At 43.7% G+C, this 20263-nt stretch overlaps 1 protein-coding gene across 1 annotated transcript in view; it reads right to left on the reverse strand.

Moving 5' to 3' along the window:
• The window catches only part of snrka (SNF related kinase a), a 45860-nt gene extending 27320 nt beyond the window's left edge, over window positions 1-18540 (reverse strand). Inside the window, exons 1-2 of the mRNA XM_059339363.1 lie at window positions 18314-18540; window positions 16470-17183 (exon numbers count right to left, since the gene is read on the reverse strand). Of these exons, the coding sequence (XP_059195346.1) occupies window positions 16470-17058 (589 nt within the window). The 5' untranslated portion in view covers window positions 17059-17183; window positions 18314-18540. The remainder of the gene's footprint in view (window positions 1-16469; window positions 17184-18313) is intronic.
• Window positions 18541-20263: the final 1723 nt, after the last annotated feature.

The following is a 20263-nucleotide window of genomic DNA, read 5'->3' on the forward strand; positions in this document are numbered from 1 at the left end:
CACAAAAAATGAGCCAAATAAAGTTGTCACTAATCTGAAGATAGTATCAAGCTGTCCTATGCTGTGACAAGAGTGTGTGGATTAGGAATGCAATGGTACAGGTAACCCACGGTACAGTCCGTACCTCGGTTTTTGGGTAAGGGTTTTTCGATACAGTTTCGGTACGTGTTTAACTTTTTTCTCCCAAAATAATCTTTTTATTTTGCTTGTCAGCAAAAACTGCATATTGCAATAAACAAATTCCAGTATCACTGGTGTACTGAATAATATAACTTTCCACAGGCTAGAGAGCCACGTCATTATTATTACGATATGTCGCCGCAGTCGGCAAGAATAATCACAACAACGGCAGACTGCATCGTCTCTTTAAAAATGTTCCTCCTGGCTCTGTGAGCCTACATTGGCATCTAAACACGACATGTACAACACATCTGTGCTGCTCACCTTGATGCTATGGACGGCGATTACATATTTAGTTACACTGAATTTAAGATGTTAATGTTGGAATTTGTTGTAGGCTAATGCTAGGCTGTTAGCGCTTGCCCGCTAACCTGTATCAATCACACTGCAGTTAAACAGATCAAATGAATGAACAATACACATAGTTGGTCTCCCTTAACGGCACTGAGTTGGTCCTGTTGGTCACGATAACGGCGCTTCAGGTCTCTCCTGGGTTTGGGAGCAGATCAAGCCCAAAACAGTGACTGCACTTTTGGAACATGCCCAAGAGAACGCAACTCGCAACAGCCAATATATACAATGGACTTTTCAGAAAAAGAAAACTGGACAAAAAACTGGTGGTCCATAAGGGCGTATTGTCGTTTTGAGAGCAGACCAAACGGTTCGGCATTTTACTCTGTATCGTTGCATCCCTAGTGTGGATGACGAAGGTATTAAAGTAAAAGTAAATTTCATTGATGTTTGTTCACTGACTGGGCTCCAGCCTCCTCTCTTTTTGCAAAAGTGGTCCCCGGGCAAAGCAAGTTGAGTATCTGTGGTTTAGAGGATTATTCCTGACATCTGCCTGACTTCCGGATGCCATTTGTTCTGAGAGCAAAGCCATCAGTAACACTGGGCCACTGCTAAAGCTTAACTAATGGGGAGTTAGAGGGACAACAAAAGCAGTGGATGATTATGTCCAACATGAAAAATGCATCAATAATGTGATGATCATCGTTTCAGTAACCCTGTTTGATTTCACCAAAGTTGTGTAATAGCTACACACATATACATGTATTGAAATTGATTCATATTCATTACATTTTACATATTTTCTTAATCAATTGTTCAAAATGTATTAATCCACCACGATTAGACACTGATTAAAAAATGTGCTAAAATCGTAAAAGTCGGAATTCAGAAAAAATCCACACAGAAAACACAGAAACTGTGCTGTTAAACACACATTTCATTGGGCCTGTAGGCAGTAGATGAGTATGCCTTTCTGTTTTTGTTTGTCATGTTCAACATCACAAATGCACCAGAAAGTATTTACTTTCTTTTTCTATCTGTTACTTATTCAGTCTCTCTCTCAAACTGGGCTCTGATTAATTTGGAACTGAGACGGATGGAATGTATGGCTAAAAAGAGTCACAGCATTGCACCGAATCAGAGCTGAAGCCGATAAATTCCTGTGACCTTTCCCACTGGAGACAAAAGCAAGATGTTAGTGGGCAGTAGTGGGTTTTTGTCCAGAGCCGTGTCGCATATTTTTAATGTACAGCTGTGTGATAAGAGGTAGATAGACATGGGCATGGGCACCCAATGCTGTTTTTTTAAGCCTTGCCCTTCACATGCAAACATTTCCATGCATTGTCTGAATCTTTAAATGATGTTACCAGGTAATCTGTTTACCTGGAATGTTTTTTGAGTGTTCCACAACTTTCTCAGTCATTTGTTGGCCCTGTCCCAGCCTTAAATGTATCGCTGGCATCAAATGCAGAATAAGCAAAACAGAGTTAAAAGGTAAAACAATGGAATATATTGTCTTTGATTAGTTTTTAACTAAATATACATCAAAAAGTTTCCCCAACTTCTTATTGAAATCAGGGTTGTACACACACACACACACACACACACACACACACCATAGCAACAGTAATAGATAGCAATTCCAGAGGCTGTCACTGACATATACGGACCGTTAACTGAAGAGCACTCACACACTCTTCAGGCACTCTCACACACATGCTCTCATCAGTGTCACTGGCAGGCAGACAGTGGAGAGCTCTCTGGAGACAGCTGTCATAGACAGACCTGCTGCAGCTGCACATGGAGTACACTACAGGTTTATTGTTGCATTTATATCACTCAAAAGATGAACAAATATGATAAACTTAATATTAAACTGTCCAGGAGTACGTAAATGAAAGTTCCATAAGTTAACCAACAACAACATTAATGCGCTGTGTACATGTTAATGCATCAATAATGATTATGTGATAAAATATAAAAACATAACACTGACAGGTTATTCAGTAAAGTGACTTGTAAGTCATCTAATTCTGTTGTATTGCTACTTATACTCAAGTAAAGGATCCAAATCCAAAGTATGAGGTGCATTGAAATTTTGACCTGATTTGACTGAGCGACCAACATTTCTACCGGATAGCTGTTAGTATGGCTAAATATACAAAGCACAATATGGAAAGAAAGCTTTTGATAATAAACTATGGCAAACCTGATATGAAAGTAATTCATAGAAGAGTGATCATCCATCATTTCTCCTCTGAACATCTAATTAACCAAGCAGCAAGTAATTACTCATGTGTTTGTCCTTTGGTCCTGTCTAACAGCAGGAAACCAACAGTTATCTGATCCAGGCCTGGATGTTCTCTATACCTATACCCCTGTAGATATCTACTATTACAGCAACATCTGACAGAAGCTGGACTCACTCAACCATCGGGGAGTCCATATATACTGGTTCATTTAGTTCTCGACCCAGGACCACCCTGGCACCCACACAAACACTAACTTGTGCTAGAGAGCCACATCGTTATGTCTCTGTACGTCTGTATATGTCTCTGCTTTCCCAGAAACATAAGCTCTAACTTCAAGCTTAACAATGGCAGACTACATTGTCTCTCTTCAAATGTTGCCCCTTCTTTTGTGAACCTACATTGCCACCAAACAGGACCGGTACAGCACATTTCTGCTGCTTGTCTTGAATGCTATCGACAATGATTATGTTCTTATTAACACTGAACGTCAGATGTTAATGTTAGCCTTTGCTTTAAGTTAAAACTAGCCTGCTAACTCTAACTAGCTACCTAGCACACACTACCTGCTATCAATCACATTGCAGTTAAATAAAATCAAATGAATAATACACATTTTAATTGGTCATGTTATTCACAATAATCCACCCCCAGCCCCTGACGTAAGTGGTTCTAGTTAGATACAAGCAAAGAGTCGATGCTGCATTTGAACCAGTTTTCTTCTCTGAGAGCTGGTTCTCCACCAGCTACTTCACACCTGGCCCACTCAAAGCAGCATTTGTTACTATAGCAACACTTCCTGTGTGATTTTGAAGAAGGACACACGTCTTTGTCAGTCCCTGTGGCAAACCTGTCCAAACATACACACTCCAGCTCTACAAATCAATATTTGTCATGAAACTTTCTGTGTCACACAGTCAAGCATGAAAGTCAATTAAATTTCACATTGACATTTTAACAGCAATGTTCTCATGCAATTTACAAAGCTTGAATTCAAATTTGCAGCACTCCGTGCTGACAGATCAGACCTCTCTGCTTGTAGAGTACAATAAGGATTCATATTAAAAAGGTAAATACATCAAGGCTTTTTCTTGTTGGATAGTAGCATAGAAGATTGTAGGACATGTCCATCAAAAATCAAAATCAGAATTACTTTATTTATCCCCGAGGGGAAATTCAGTCAGTTTGGTAGAACCAACTGGCTCCAACCACAGAACCAGCTCTTTAGACCAGTCTGCCCAACCGCCTTGCATCTCTGTGTCTGATGCTGCCTCCCCAGCAGACTGCAGCATAAAACAACACACTACCACCACAGACTGATAAAAACATCTGCAGCATCTTACTACAGATGTCAAGAGATCTGAGCTTCCTTAAGAAAAAGATGATTTTACTAACAGCATTTAAAGATGGCTCTGTTCTGTTCCAGTTAGTCAGGACACTAACTGTACGCCAGCATGCAAGATTCAGCCATCATTCATTTTACTGGTAACTGCCAGATACATTGCATAACTGTCTGTTTTTAAAAAAAAAAAATATTTTATTCAGTATTTTGAAATTATTTTCACATGCTGTGCTTTAATGTAGAGCTTGGCCATTCATATACACAATGGATGATTGAGCATATTATTGTCAAACTTGAGAGAAAATCTAAAATTATGACTAATATTTATTTATTTTACCCCTTTAAACCCACAACTTTTGCCTGCGCTCCATATACTAATATTAATACTTTGACTGGTCAGGTAGGTTAGCGTGAGGATACGGGGCATGCATTATGTCAAAGGTTGTGAATTGCACTCACTCTCAACATGAGGACATGCTCCGAGTCAGAGCTGTTGGACTTAACTCCAGGATAGGACCCCACACTGCTAACAGGTGAATTTGTTGCAATATTCATGACTTGGAGGAAAAAAACATTGTACTTTTCTTATTTTATTTTTTTACATATTTTAACAACTGACTGGGATGTTAAAAGGACTGTTCTGCATTGAGACTTCTGCATTGCAATGAATATCACACACTTTTTCTTCCGACCTCTAATATTACAATTGCATGAAAGATACACATACTGTTCCTGAAATCCGCTGACTAACCCAGGTAGTATAACACACCTGTTGTAAAAGCTCACCTGTGTGTTTCTAGCTGCAGCTCAACAGTGAAGACTCATCACTATGAGAGCAGGACAGTACCAATTAGCTTTCTGACTTGAACTGAAATCTGAATCTGTGTGAGACTGACACCATTTGGATTTGTACTTGACAGGGCTGCAATTACGGTGCACTTTGTAATATTGTACTGTCTGTCATTCTCTATAGCCTACTAACAGTGATTATCAAAGGCATTTAAGCCTAGGCCTTATGAGGCTTAAAGTGCACAATCATTAACATGGGGGTGGGGGGGTGCTACAGTCTGTTCCACGAGTATCTGTTTTCATTTTTCCATCTCACTTTGGCTTGTCCTCCCCAGTACTCTGTCATCTTGTTCCTTTCCTTCTGCTTCCCTAACAGTGCAGGTTGAGCTGCCACATGTCTCGTCTACTCTGGATCTGACACATCTGCTATTATTACACACACCACTGAGTGGGACCGGCACTCTCTGGCTGACTTATCCAAAAGTTCATATCCCAGATAAAGCGAGTCAGTCAGATGTATTCCCATTTGTTGTCAGTACCTCTCTGGAAGTCACAGCCACATTGTATTAACTCTCTTGGTAATCAAAGAGTAAATAAGCACGGACAGATGTGTCCCCTTTGAAAAAGAAAATGATGAAGGAAAGGAGTTCAAGAAAGGAAATTATGTTGACCTTCATTCTAACCAAAGACAGACTATTGGGTGAACTCACAGTATGACTCCACTATAGACAAAAAAGCCAGGCGATTAAGTCTAATTATTCCTTTCAGTGCGATGTGCAGTGATGCCCACCACTCTGCATCATCACAGGCCACTGGTTCGGCCTAGCTGGCCTGCTTATTGACCAGCTGAGTGGTTGATATGCAGACTAACATGTTTGTTTACTTATTGACTGGCTAATTGGCTAGGATCCTGTCTGTTGCTCTAAAGTTGAATGTTTGCTCTTTTGTTAATTGTGGTATTAAATAGCCACACCACACTTATTCTGAAACTCAGTGCTGAAATGTGAATTGAGGTTGACCCGTCCTGACAATACTTTAATGAAAAGATCTGGGAGTTTTGCCTGGTTGGGACCACTTTAAGATCAGACTGAATAGTCTGATTGCTTGATAAATGAGAATTAGCAGCACTATGGTGACAGCCCTTCCTGTTGTCGGATGAAGCCTGCTAAAATATGACATTTTTGCAACACAGTTATTTGTTGTGATCGTGCAGCTGGTTTGCAAATGTAGGTTCTAAGAATACACATTAGAACAAGGGCTGAACAATATGAGAAAATAATTAAATTATCATCTGTATAGACCAATATTTGTTTGGGCCAGTGTGCATGTGAAGCCCATGACACCACAGCCCTGTATTACAAAGCGAGTTCAACATACCCAGGATATCTTCTCTTGATCTAGCTTCACAACCGCAGTCACAGATAAGTGACAAAGATGGTTATCAACTTTCTGAGTTAACCCTTTCCTCTTCAGGCTCTGTGTGTTCACATAAAGAGCCGTTAGGAGCGTCATTTGCAATTAATTTTGGCAGAAAATGTGAATCCATGAATTAATATATTTATTTAACCACTCCAAGCGCTCTCAGTTACTTCTGTCGATTTTAGGGGTGTGCCATATCGTATCGTTCACGATTATACCGGTATATTTTTTTATGGGTAAAAAAAATGCATATCATGATATTGGCAACATTCCTACTTCTTGACGTAGTGGCGTAAGGATTTCCATTAATCACCCAGACTGTGGCGGCCCACCAGAGTCCAAACACACTGCTGCATTATGCTGTTCATTAGCCGCGAGCTAACATTAGCTAACTATTAAAGTTGTTTTAATCACAAAAAGCTACTATTATTTCCCGTCGTTAAACAAATGCAGCTTTCAAAATAAGAGCAAATAAGAGCAATTTACAAGAAGACTGTCAAAATAAGATGCCTTAAATAAAACAAATAAGAACCTTCATTCTCCTTTACAATAACTAATTAAAATAGGCAATGATTAAGATCAGTGTATATGATGGAATAGTGGCATTAGAATGTGTGAGAGGCACCATATTTGGGCTTTTATAGAAAAAAATTCTCCAGGGGGGCATGCCCCCAGACCCCCCTAGCCAGCTATTCTTCAACACTGTCTGGCTACTCCATGTCCTAGTGGAAAGCAAGTTGACTGTGAAAATGTTCTGTGAGGTGTTTGCCCACATTAAGTGGACGAGATTGATGCATTGTACTATAAAATGTACAACATTTTCTCCCAGGGGGGCCCACGGACCCCCAAGATGGTTATTTTTCTTTTGTTGTATTATTTTTATTTATTTATACAGACTAAAAAATATTTTTCTATATATTTTTCAGTATTTTTTAATATCGTCTAGAATATTGTTATTGTAAAAATACTCTGGAAATATTGTGATAATCTTTTAGGGCCATAATGCCCACCCCTAGTTGATTTCTAACCTGACAGCTGCACACACTGTTACACTGAAAACTTTTATCTTGGATAAACAGGCTGATGATAGACATTTTCAAATCAGTATTCTATGAGCTGTAACATGTTTACATGTATATCTTATTCACCCCACTGAGAATCTGTTTTTCATATAAATAGTCTTCTTTTTTTTTTTTCATATAAATAGTCTTCTTGAGTCCTCCAAAGAATCGCCACCTTATCGTGGTTTGTGTGCTCCAGTGATCCTGGGAGCTGTGTTGTCGGGAGCAATAGCTCCTGGTAGGGTTTCCCATGGCAAAGTGGTCCCAGGGGAGGGGCCAGACTAAGAGCGATTCAAAAGACCTCTATGAAGCGGATCACGAGAGATCAGTGTACCTCGCCCGGCACGGGTAAACCGGGGCCCCCTCCTGGAGCCAGACCCGGGAGGGGAGCACTCAGGCGAGTGTCTGGTGGCCGGGCTTTTGTCCATGGGGCCCGGCCGGGCTCAGCCCGAAGAAGCGACGTGGATCCGCCGACATGTGGGCCCACCCCCCGCAGAGTAGGGCATAGGGGTCGGGTGCAGTGGGAGTCGGGCAGCAGGCGAAGGCGGGTACCTGGGCGTGCTGACCCCCGGCTCCAGCGGCTAGCTCTGGGGACGTGGAACGTCACCTCGCTGGCGGGGAAGGAGCCCGAGCTTGTGCGGGAGGTGGAGCGTTACCAGCTAGAAATAGTTGGGCTCACCTCCACACATAGCGTGGGCTCTGGAACCAAACTCCTGGAGAGAGGCTGGACTCTCTCCTTTTCCGGAGTTTCCCAGGGTGAGAGGCGCCGGGCGGGTGTGGGGATACTCACAAGCCCCCGGCTGAGCGCCGCTGTGTTGGAGTTCTCCCCGAGGAACGAGAGGGTCGTCTCTTTGCGGCTGCAAGTCGCGAGGAGAAGGTCTCTGACTGTTGTTTGTGCCTATGCACCGAACAGCAGTTCAGAGTACCCGGCCTTCTTGGAGTCTCTGGGTGGTGTCCTGGAAGGGGTACCGCCTGGAGACTCTGTAGTTCTTCTGGGAGACTTCAACGCTCACGTGGGCAACAATGACGGTACCTGGAGGGGGGTGATTGGGAGGAACGGCCTGCCCGATCTGAACCCGAGCGGTGTTTTGTTATTGGACTTCTGTGCTAGTCATGGATTGTCCATAACAAACACCATGTTCGAAGATAGAGTTGCTCATAAGTGTACCTGGTACCAGAGCACTCTAGGCCAAAGATCGATGATTGATTTCATTATCGTATCGTCAGATCTGCGGCCGCATGTTCTGGACACTCGGGTGAAGAGAGGAGCAGAGCTGTCAACTGATCACCACCTGGTGGTGAGTTGGATCAGGTGGCGGGGGAGGACGCTGGACAGACCTGGCAAACCCAAACGTGTAGTGAGGGTGAACTGGGAACGTCTAGCGGAGGCCCCTGTCCGCAGGGTCTTCAACTCACACCTCCGGAAGAATTTCTCCAACATCCCGGGTGAGGTTGGGAATTGTTGATGCAATTGTTGATGCGGCTGGTAGGAGCTGTGGCCTGAAGGCCGTCGGTGCTTGTCGTGGCGGCAACCCAAGAACCCGCTGGTGGACACCAGCGGTGAGGGAGGCCGTCAAGCCGAAGAAGGAGGCCTTTCGGTCTTGGCTGGCCGAGGGGTCTCTGGAATCAGCAGACAGGTACCGTTCGGCCAGAAGGGCTGCAGCTGTGGCAGTCGCGGAAGCAAAAACTCGGGTATGGGAGGAATTCGGGGAGGCCATGGAGGAGGACTTTCGGTCGGCCTCAAAGAGGTTCTGGAAAACCGTCGGGCGTCTCAGGAAGGGAAAGCAGGGCTTGGCCCAAGCTGTGTTCAACGGGGGCGGAGACCTGCTGACCCGACCTGTGGATGTCGTCGGACGGTGGAAAGAACACTTTGAGGAACTCCTTAATCCAGCCAACACGTCCTCTGTAGAGGAGGCAGAGTCTGAAGACTCAGGGGTAGACTCACCAGTAACCCTGGCAGAGGTCGCCGAGGTAGTCAAAAAGCTACCCGGCGGCAAGGCGCCAGGGTTGGATGACATTCGCCCTGAGATGCTGAAGGCTCTGGACACTGTTGGGCTGTCGTGGTTGGCACGCCTCTTCAGTGTCGCGTGGAGGTCTGGGACAGTGCCAGTGGAGTGGCAGACTGGGGTGGTGGTTCCCATTTTCAAAAAGGGGGACCGGAGGGTGTGTTCCAATTACCGTGGAATCACACTCCTCAGCCTCCCCGGAAAAGTCTACTCCAGGGTGCTGGAAAGGAGGCTCCGGCCGATTGTCGAACCTCGGATTCAGGAGGAACAATGCGGCTTCCGTCCTGGCCGTGGAACAACGGACCGGCTCTTTACCCTTGCGAGACTTCTGGAGGGGGCATGGGAGTTTGCCCATCCAGTCTACATGTGTTTTGTGGACTTGGAGAAGGCCTACGACCGTGTCCCTCGGGGAGTCTTGTGGGGGGTACTGCGGGAATATGGGGCACCGGGCTCGTTGCTACGAGCTATCCGGTCCCTATATAACCAAAGTGAGAGCTGTGTCTGCATACTCGGCACAACGTCAAACACGTTCCCAGTGGGTGTTGGCCTCCGCCAGGGTTGCCCCTTGTCTCCGATTCTGTTTGTGGTTTTCATGGACAGGATCTCAAGGCGCAGCCGGGGGGAGGAAGGGATTCGGTTTGGTGACCAAAGAATTGCATCTCTGCTTTTTGCAGATGATGTGGTTCTTTTGGCTTCATCAAGCCGGGACCTCCAGCACTCATTGGGGCGGTTTGCAGCCGAGTGCGAAGCGGTTGGGATGAGAGTTAGCACCTCCAAGTCTGAGGCCATGGTTCTCTGCCGGAAAACGGTGGACTGCCCCCTCTGGGTGGGGAGAGAGGTACTGCCTCAAGCGAAGGAGTTATAGTATCTCGGGGTCTTGTTCACGAGTGAGGGTAGAACGGAGCGTGAGATGGACAGACGGTTTGGTGCGGCGTCAGCAGTGATGCGGGCGTTGTACCGGACCGTCGTGGTGAAGAAGGAGCTGAGCCGGAAGGCAAAGCTCTCGATTTACCGGTCCATCTACGTTCCAACCCTCACCTATGGTCACGAACTTTGGGTAGTGACCGAAAGAGCAAGATCGCGGATACAAGCGGCTGAAATGAGTTTCCTCCGTAGGGTGGCTGGGCTCAGCCTTAGAGATAGGGTGAGGAGCTCAGACATCCGGAGGGAGCTTGGAGTAGAGTCGCTGCTCCTTCGCGTCGAAAGGAGTCAGCTGAGGTGGTTTGGGCATCTGGTAAGGATGCCTCCCGGGCGCCTCCCGTTAGAGGTGTTCCGGGCACGTCCAACTGGTAGGAGGCCCCGGGGAAGACCCAGAACACGGTGGAGGGATTATATCTCTCTCCTGGCCTGGGAACGCCTCGGGGTCCCCCAGGAGGAGCTGGATGTTGTGGCTGGGGAGAGGGACGTCTGGAATGCCCTGCTTAGCCTGCTGCCCCCGCGACCCGGCCCCGGATAAGCGGAAGAAAATGGATGGATGGATGGTCTTCTTGGATTCTAACAGGTTTTATTGGCCTCTAAAAACTTTCGTCCTCCTCACAGACCCTCGCACTGTCCACGCACCAAGGTCCAGAGGATCTTTCCAAAAGGGTGTGCCATTTTCCAAGACAATTTATTGGCTTTTATAGATACTGATCTCTTATCGAGAACATAACCTGCTCCTGACCAGGTTAGCTTCTCAGCATGAGTTGCCATCGTGATCTAGCCAGATTAAAAGAGAACCACCTTTGTGATACCAAAAACCCATGGTTAGAGCTGAAGTTACTTCACTAAAACTCAAATCAGGCTTTCGTAGTGTTCTGGTGTTGGTGCTGATTGTGTAGTGTTTAAAAAAAACAACTGTTTTTGCATGAAAATTTTGTTCTATTGCAGTGCGAGGTTGACTTGTATGATTTTAATGTGATAATTGTTCCGCCTTTGAAACACATTTGGTTTTTTTTTAGGGATGCACAGCATCAAGTTGTACAGCTTCGTGTAATGTATGTCAAGCTAGTGTTCCGCAAAATGTAACACAACTTACTTTTTGCCAAATTGTCTAGCCCGTCTCTGGTGAAATATGATTCAGGCACACTACGTAAATATTGAGCATGCATTTTATCGGGCACACTGAAAGAGTAAAAAGGAGCAGTCCCTGAAGTGCTCAGAATTACTCCATGGTAATTGCAAACTCAATCTGCTGATGATTACTATGTGATACGGCCAAAAGCTTTTCAGAACAACCTCTGAATGAACCTTGAGGTGAAACAGTTCTGTCAACACTGTAATAGCATTGAAAATGCACAGGCCTTGATTATTTTGTTGCTGTGACTCAGAAAAGCTCCAGTGTCAATCCTTAAAACCATTAGCCGTAGTGTTTCTCACTGCTGATGTGGGTCTTGGTACTGTGCTGCTGTCTTTCAAGCTGCTTGGTGGTTTATCAGAGCAAATGGCCTGAATGCAGAGTAGGAGAGGAAAAGATGCCAAGAGACAAATCCCACAGTCGCTAATTAAAGCATCATGGTGCTGCTGTATTACAGAGAGGAGGAGAGGATGCTCAGGAGATGGCAGATGTATGTGTGTGTCTCTGTGAATGTGTGTGTATTTTGGGATTGGGAAGAGGAGGATAAGAAAAGTACAACATGGTGGGCTCCAATACCAATATAAACGTGATTGACAGTTAAAGCTCTCCCAAGCCCAGCCAGGGCAATGGCTAGTGAAGAAGAATATATCATGAGCATGCCGTGTATTATTATAGAGAAAGAAAAAAAAGGAGAGGAGGGGAAATGAAAGAAAAGGGGCTGGCTCCTCCCCTTCTTGTTTCCTTTGAAAACATTGGTCCTCATCCACCAACTTAACTTTATTTGATTACTTTTTAAGAAGGTTTCTAAGAAAAAGTCAATATCAGAAACACCTCAATTGTTCATATCTTTGTACTTAGAATGATGAATCCCAGGGTGTGCTAGTTCAACCTAGTTAGCAGGTAAACATCTAACCAAAGAATTTAGTCAAGAATGCCAAACGAAAAGTCTAAGGAGGGAGGAACACCAGACTCCAAACTTGAAAAAATTTAATTCATCAGTGGAGAGAGCGATGGTCAGAGTGTGTGCCTCATGGCCCAAGTCTGAACTCTGACTACAAAAAGGCCTAGGTTTAATTCTGTTCTTGTCGAAGAACAAATCCCAATTCAGACAACGTCGCTGAATGTCAGAATAGTTGTGAAACGGTTGGTGAATGAGGTCTGTTATTTGTTGAGATTGAGAAAGATTTGTATACCCATTAACATTAATAATGGAGTTCAGTCCAGATTAATTTATTGGGCAGATAATTAATTTTTAAAACCGCTGGATGTCGCGGGCAGTAGATTCATATGTGACTATAACTGCTCATTATGTGACAGATGACTGGATGAGTCTATCCATGTTCTCTAGACTCGAGCAGTACATGAAAGTCAACGGAGCAAATGTTCCTGCTTCCACCTCCTGCAAGATGCAGCAGAAGAATGGGGGATTGCAGACAAAAAAACTGGTGGTCGTTACAGACAATGTTGCTAATGTTTAATTCAAATTTGAAGTAACTTAATTCCTCATTTCCTAGTTTCTGAAGGAGTTGCACAATTAATTTTGAACAGTTTCAACTTGCATTGTTAGAATGCCTCAATTGTTGTTGTTCATACATGTTTGATATCACTTCAGTTCAGTTCAGTTTGACTGAATACTTTGTTGGTCTACACTGATAATTTTCTCTGATTGGACAAAACAATTCTTGATTGAATTTAATTTTGTGGACACAAAATTAAACAGTAAAATTGCAATATATTGTATCGCAACACTCACCATATCGCAAAATGCTTAAAATTTAAATATCGTATCATGACTCAAGTATCGGGATAAAATCGTATCATGGGGCCTCTGGGGATACCCACCTCTCATTTGTACACATGACATTTGTTTCAGTCATTATTTAGTGTTTCCTTATGAGCTCACAAATATGATTTAAGACAAATCTACCCAATTCTAACAGAAACATTCACAAACATTTAGTTAGGGAGCAAAATGGTTAAGATAAGGAGGAAGTTGGTCTTGTGCCCTCTTTTGGGAACCAGATGAATGAGTTCTAATCAAAGCAAGCCAGCCTGAGTCAATACAGGACTGTGTAATCGCTGCATCCTGCGTCCCTCTCATCCTGTCATGGCCCAGTCCAAACAATAGCATGGATTAAGTGTACTGGCGGCAGGCAACAGAAACCAGGACTGCAATTAAGAGCTCCTCTGGATGCTCTCTCTCTAGTGACACAGTTCTGATGCCCTCACGGTTATGACGCCAGGGCCTGCCAAACAGCTCTGCAGGGCACAAGCACACAGCACATTGAAGAAGTTCATATGGCTCATCAATAGCTACATAAGGACAGGAAGGTTTCACCGAGTCATGGGCTTTCCATCAGCTAAAGAATGCCTGAAGCACAACATGTTGAAGCTCTTGATACAAGCTTTAACCTGCCTTCACTATCAGCTGGAACATGAAGGGAAGAAACGACGAATGTCGCTGCTTACACTACACTTTATCTTACCTCCACAGAGACAAATGATGTGCTTCTCCATAACACTGTAAAGATGATCTTTACTTTAATCTCTCAAACATACCTAAAAACAAATGCCTGTTTTGGCTCCAAGTAGGCCCAGAAGATAAAAAGAGTGTGGCTCACCACACAGGGCCTCTAAAAACCCAAAGTAAACCTTACTGTGGCCTGGGCTGCAAATGTGCAAACAATAAGCACTCTCACCTCATTACACTCATTTTCAGAACAACAAACACACAAGGCTAATGGCTCTGACCACAGCATCACAAGCCTCACATCAGCCACTGCAACACTTAACTAAACTGCACCATGCTGCACAGACAACACAGAACCAGAGAGTGGCCATCGACCGCTCCAAGTACTCTCTACACAACAACTGTAGAGGCATGTGGCTGTACAGCACAGCCAAAAGTTGAACCTCTGCAATTACTATCAGCCTAAGTGTATCACATACACAACAGCTGCCTGGCACAGAACACACATTGTTAGAACCACTAAACAGCCCTGCTCAGCACAATATAGTATAGTGAGCTGCATCCACACAGTGACTATCAATAATACTGAGGGCCGGGTGACACACAGACTCTAAGTGCAAGCAGTGCAAATGGAGCTGGCATGGAAAAGCCACATCATACAATCATACAAGAATGGTGCAAGATAACTGAACACTCCTACACACTGAAAGGGCAGATGCATGGTTTGTTGCCGCTTAATTAAATGAATTTTCCTCTTACGTGACTATGTTTACATGCACACCAATATTCCACTATTATGCTGAATATAACATTTGAAATCTGAGACAGGTCACATAAACAGCCGATTCTGTTCGGATATTCTGAATGGAGCATTTTCTGATTAACACTTGAGAGATATGCTGATATTATTCAGGTTTTAGGAGCATTCTTTAGACATGTACAACATTCAGAATCTGTATCTCGGTTGGGGATTTTACTGCAGTTTGCATCACACAGTCAGTGTGTGTTGGACACAAACCAACTAGCTGTCTAATAATTTACAAGCCCGAGGTAGAGATGCAAAGGAAAGGAGAAACATCCCTCCTTTTGATCATCCATCAATCAATTTGTCCCATGAAATCATTTGAGATACAATTTGCAGTGAAAGACTTGATATTACAGGTTCTTGAATTTTTACAAATATCTCAAGGGTGCCCTTTTGAAGACGGAATATTAGTGGAATATACCGTGGAACATACTGTATGGACTGAAGTTTAGATGTGATGCATTAACTCTTTGTTCACGAAGCCCAGAGTTACTATACAACCCTGATTTAAAAAAAAGTTGAAGCTGTGTAAAACATAAATGAAAAGAATGCATCAAATTCAATTCCCTCTAACAGCAAGCTCTAAGATGAGGTAAAGCTCCAGTCAATTGTTAACGACTGCTGCTGCAGTAGACTTCCTCCACACAGAGCAGTACTGTCTCCTTTACTGTCCAGGGTCAAAAATACTACTATATTGAAGTTATTAAGATGGATGAGTGTGTGCGTGTGCAAATCTATGAGAAAGTAACCACAGTTTCCTCATGGCCTGTGCCGCACCTTTTAAATTTAGGAGAACCATGACCAAAAAAGGGGAAGTAAATAATACCTAGTTGAGTGCCTTTGAAAGCCTTTCTACATGCATAAACAATCATGAAGCGATTTCACTCCACCAGGATTAGCACCACATGAACAACCGCACCAACCGAAAAACAAGCTTAACGTCTTCTTTTCCAACCAAGAGCTTGACTTAGTCCCATGTTTCTGTCATCACTTAAGCTACCTGGTGTGAAAGATATCATATCAAAGATGGAAGGACACACAATCTGTCTGTCTGCACTCTGTCAGGCCTCATAGAAAATCAATGAGCCAGTTAATTTAGTGCAATGGGACACCCATGGACATCAGGGCTAGAAGAGCTGACCTTGTAGCACATGGCCTATGGCAGTCTGCAAAATGATCAGTGTTAAGAACTGTTAGCAGCATAATGCTACTAGAACACACAACTTGATATTCAAAAGAAGTCCAACTCTGCATATTGTGTTGAACAGGGCTCTGACATAAGACTAATGGCTGTTCTAGATTGAGGCGATTTAAACACAAAACAAGCCATGATGAAAACTTGTTCAGGCTCCGTCAGCAAACTAACAGCCAAGGTGTTACAGGAAGGTGCGACAAAAATGTGTGAAACAGGTGCTAGCCACATTGCCAAACTCATTACAAGACTGTGCTGAAGCTGGTTTTAAATGACTCTGATAAAGATGTCCTGTGGAGTTTGAAACCAAACACCTGTGTTCTGACACAGGGACATGCTTTTCAGGAGGTGACTGGACATTGAACTGATGTCACAGGCAACAGGCAACAGGCCTGATCAAGCCATCTTAACATAATACAATGGATCATAAAAGATTAAATAACAACCATGCCTGTGTAAAAGAAAATAATGTCATAATTAGGCTAAATCAATGATCAAGCTTAGATTGTGTCTGGTAGAACAGCACTGTATTCTCTAACATTATGTAATTAACAGTGTGGCTCATTTCATTCATTTTGCATCATCATCAGTCTGTGTGTTTTTGCATACCTACAGCTGGAGCATCATACTCATCACCCAGCAGTATTTCCGGTGCAGAGTATGCCAGAGAACCACAACTGGTTGTCAGCTTTTTCCCCGGCTGAAACTTGTTGCTGAATCCAAAGTCTGTGAGCTTGACCAGCCCTTGTTTCTCAAAGAACACCACATTCTCTGGCTTGAGGTCCCTGTGCACCACATGCAGCCGGTGGCAGTAGGAGATAGCATGGACGATCTGGGCAAAATATTTTTTAGCAAGCTCTTCATTCAGACCCTCCTCATGTTTCATGATGTAGTCAAACATATCCCCTCCATCGCCCAGCTCCAAGATGAGGTAAAGCTTGGTCTGAGTGTCTATCACTTCATACAGGCGCACAATGTTGGGGTGCTGGACCAGCTTCATGCAGCGGACTTCCTGAAAAAGGTGGCCTGTCGCCACGGTGTCTAGCTTAGTCTTGTCGATGACTTTAACTGCCACTTTCTCCCCAGTGAAGACGTGACGTGCCAGCTTGACCACGGCAAAGTGACCACGGCCCAGCGTCTTGTCCAGGTCATACAGGCCAGCAATCTTGCCATCATAGCCCCGCTTGAAGCCTGCCATAGCTGGAGAGGGCGATGGGGAGAGGGGAGCCCCCCCTGTAGGCAGGGGAGGGTTGGCTAAATTGCGTGGGTCCAGCTTAGATCAGTTCATCGAAGGCTGAAGAAGAGACCCATGGCTCCAGCTTCCTGAATGATATGAAACACACGCTGTTACCACACTTTGAAAGAATACTGATGACATCATGTAGGCAAAGTTGACCATAAAACTGAATGTGACATGACTGAGTCCAAGTAAAATATAAATATTTCTCCTGTTCACCCCCCAACTTTACATGCCCCCTGTATCACCCCTTATTACATACTATACAACAAGGTTTATCTGTCAGACGAGACATGAGCTGGCACCTCTTCATTTATAAAGTCTTGATAGGCGACATGCCACCAAACCTCAGCACTTTATTAAACTAGTCACATTGTAATTATCCAACAGGTTCTAGTGATTTCTTAATGCTCAATGTTCCCTAGTCTAATACTGGATTTGGAAAAACTGCTTTGAGTTTTTCTGCTGCATCTAACTGGAACATCTGACAACATTCACTCAACTCAACACAAAGTGTTTTGTCTGCGCTGTTTGTTCTTCATTGTGATTTCTCTGTGCTCTGGACATCATTGTAAATGAGGGGTTGCCCTCAATGATTCCTCGAGAATTGAATAAAAGATAAATGAAACAATTACGCAGAGTAAAGCACTGAGCAGAATAATACTTGGATATGAATCATATATGTTTTATAAACAGTTGACTCCATGGCTGCCAGCTACATGCTTAGAGGAGGCGTTGGGCTTGTTTTGACAGGATGGCTGCTGCACTAATGTTAGCTCATTTATCCGGGCGTGCTGCTACAATGCAGGTCAAACTTCCTGAACTATAATAAAAGGCTTCCTATAGTCGCATGTATATGCAGCCGTTTTCTCCCACAGTGGTGTTTGGCAGACTAACGTTATTCCACAAGTCAGCAGCATATCGGGCCCAGCGGAAGCACCAACAACCATCGTTAGCATTTCGTTACCAGGGGCTAGCTCGTTGTCCATTGATTGATCAACGTTAGCTCTGTGGCTGACTGATGCTAACTGCTTTCCTTCATATGGCAGCAAGACTCCCCCTAATTCACAAACCCCCTCAACAATAATATCTAACGTTACACATTTAACCGTGTCACAAAGCGCTGGCCGCACAGGTACACGGTGCTTTACATGTCACACAGCTAGCTGTAGTTAGCATGTAGCAAGCTAAAGTTACTACGGCTCGTTCAGCTCACCTCTCCAGCTCCGCTCCGGTAAACATAAAGCCCCGAGTCCGGTCTCTACCGGCCACCCTGGCTCCTGGGTGTACTCTCACTCAAACTTATCGCAGGTTGTCAGAAAAGGCGAAGATGGCACCGCCTCTTCGAGGTGTCCTCGGTGCTCAGAGGGTGCCTATGCCCGGGGTTCATCTGTAAAACGAGGCATTGCATCGTTGGCAACGGAGCCCTAACCGGAATCACTGTATCCTCCCAGCCGAGGCGGTGGGGCTGTGTGCTGCCTTCACGGGTTGAAAAAAGGGCTCGAGAATTCGAGCACCTGCAGACTGCAACCAGGATTACCCTTATTTATATACAGTCTATGACAGGGATGGGCAACTGGAGGCCCGGGGGCAGCATACGACCCGCACCCTCACCTTAAGTGGCCACTATATGCATTTGAGCATGAAATCTTAAAAGTGTAAAAATGCACAAAATTATTTCTTGCAATTAATGTTGGTCTGCTGTTATTGCACTAAAAAAAGAAATCACAGTAAGTGGTTATTTTTTATTTGCTTCAAACCTTTTGTATTCATATTTATACCGTTATACATGAATTTGAGCATGAAATATGTTAAATTACTGCACTGTAAACATATTTAAAATTGCAGTTTTATCATATCTGGTTAAGTGCACGGTCCTATATGTGGCCCTGTAGTGTTGATGAAAAATTGTGGCCCCAACAAGCATTTAAGTTGCCCATCTCTGGTCTATAGGATTACCATAGGGCACCAAACGCGTGTTCGGGAATTATGTCCATGAAGAGAGATGCATTATTTATATTTAATAGACATTAAATATGCACATTTATACACATTTATTTTTTACTGCTAAATTGAGAAAATCTACCACATTGGCGTACTTAACATTCAATATCAATATTATGGTATCATATTGTGGTGGCTGGTTTGGATTATTGGATGGGTTGCAACACACCCATCCACCCCATAAATTACGGCTATGCTCAAAGACAATATTTACCACTGAATTGAGGGAAGGGTAGATTGAGCGTTTCAGCCAGAAAAAAAAAACGTTTTGGTTGTTTTTGTTATTTCTCTATTTTGTTTTTATTGCTCGACTAAAAAGCGCTCTCTTGCGGCAAAAGTTGTATGATTACACTGAATGTGTGAGCTGAGCCTGGTCCTTACGGGGACCACTGGAAGGCAACACAGGAGCATCACCACCCGCATTCAACTCTGACGTCAAACAAAGTCGTAGAATGGGAAAGCTTTCCAAAACATTATTCAAATTGCACAGCAATGAATTAATTATATTATTTAACTCATATAGATATGGCAGTTTGGCCTTAATGAAAGACAGAGTTTATATTGGTTTGCGGTTAGATGAGTAGCCTACAACATCTAATATGTCGCCCACACAGCCCATCGTTTAAAACCGGGCAACACCATCCCACCACACGAGATGTGATTAGCATTCCTCCGTATGTATACTACAAGGTTAAAAACATCCAGCAGCATACGTTTCTGTGCCATCAGTGTTTATATTGGGTAATAAACGGTGTGTAGTGACATCTAGTGACGGACAGAAAAGACAAGTATTTTGTACTGCATTTGACTCAGTTGAGTGTATGTTCATCTTAACCTTCCTCTTGTGTTAGGGTCGCCACCGACCCGTTTTTAGGTTTTAAATGCATAAATATACAACATAACTTTTGTTTATTGCATCAAGGCGTTTCAGCTTTGTCAGGAAGTTCTATTTAAACAAAGTGAAACAAACAGTTTTACCTTTTGCGTAGTGACTGCAGTTAGACTTTGTAGGGCAGTATAGGCCGACTATATATCATGCTCACATGTGACAGCTTTCAAAAAAAAAATCCTGAGCAAGTCCAGTTGACCTGGACCTTAAATAGTTTCAGTGACAAAAAGAAAAAAAGTAATAAAGTTAGATGTCAGGAAGTGCATTCACCCA

The sequence above is a fragment of the Centropristis striata genome, chromosome 8, assembly GCF_030273125.1.
Source record: "Centropristis striata isolate RG_2023a ecotype Rhode Island chromosome 8, C.striata_1.0, whole genome shotgun sequence".
NCBI lineage: Eukaryota > Metazoa > Chordata > Actinopteri > Perciformes > Serranidae > Centropristis > Centropristis striata.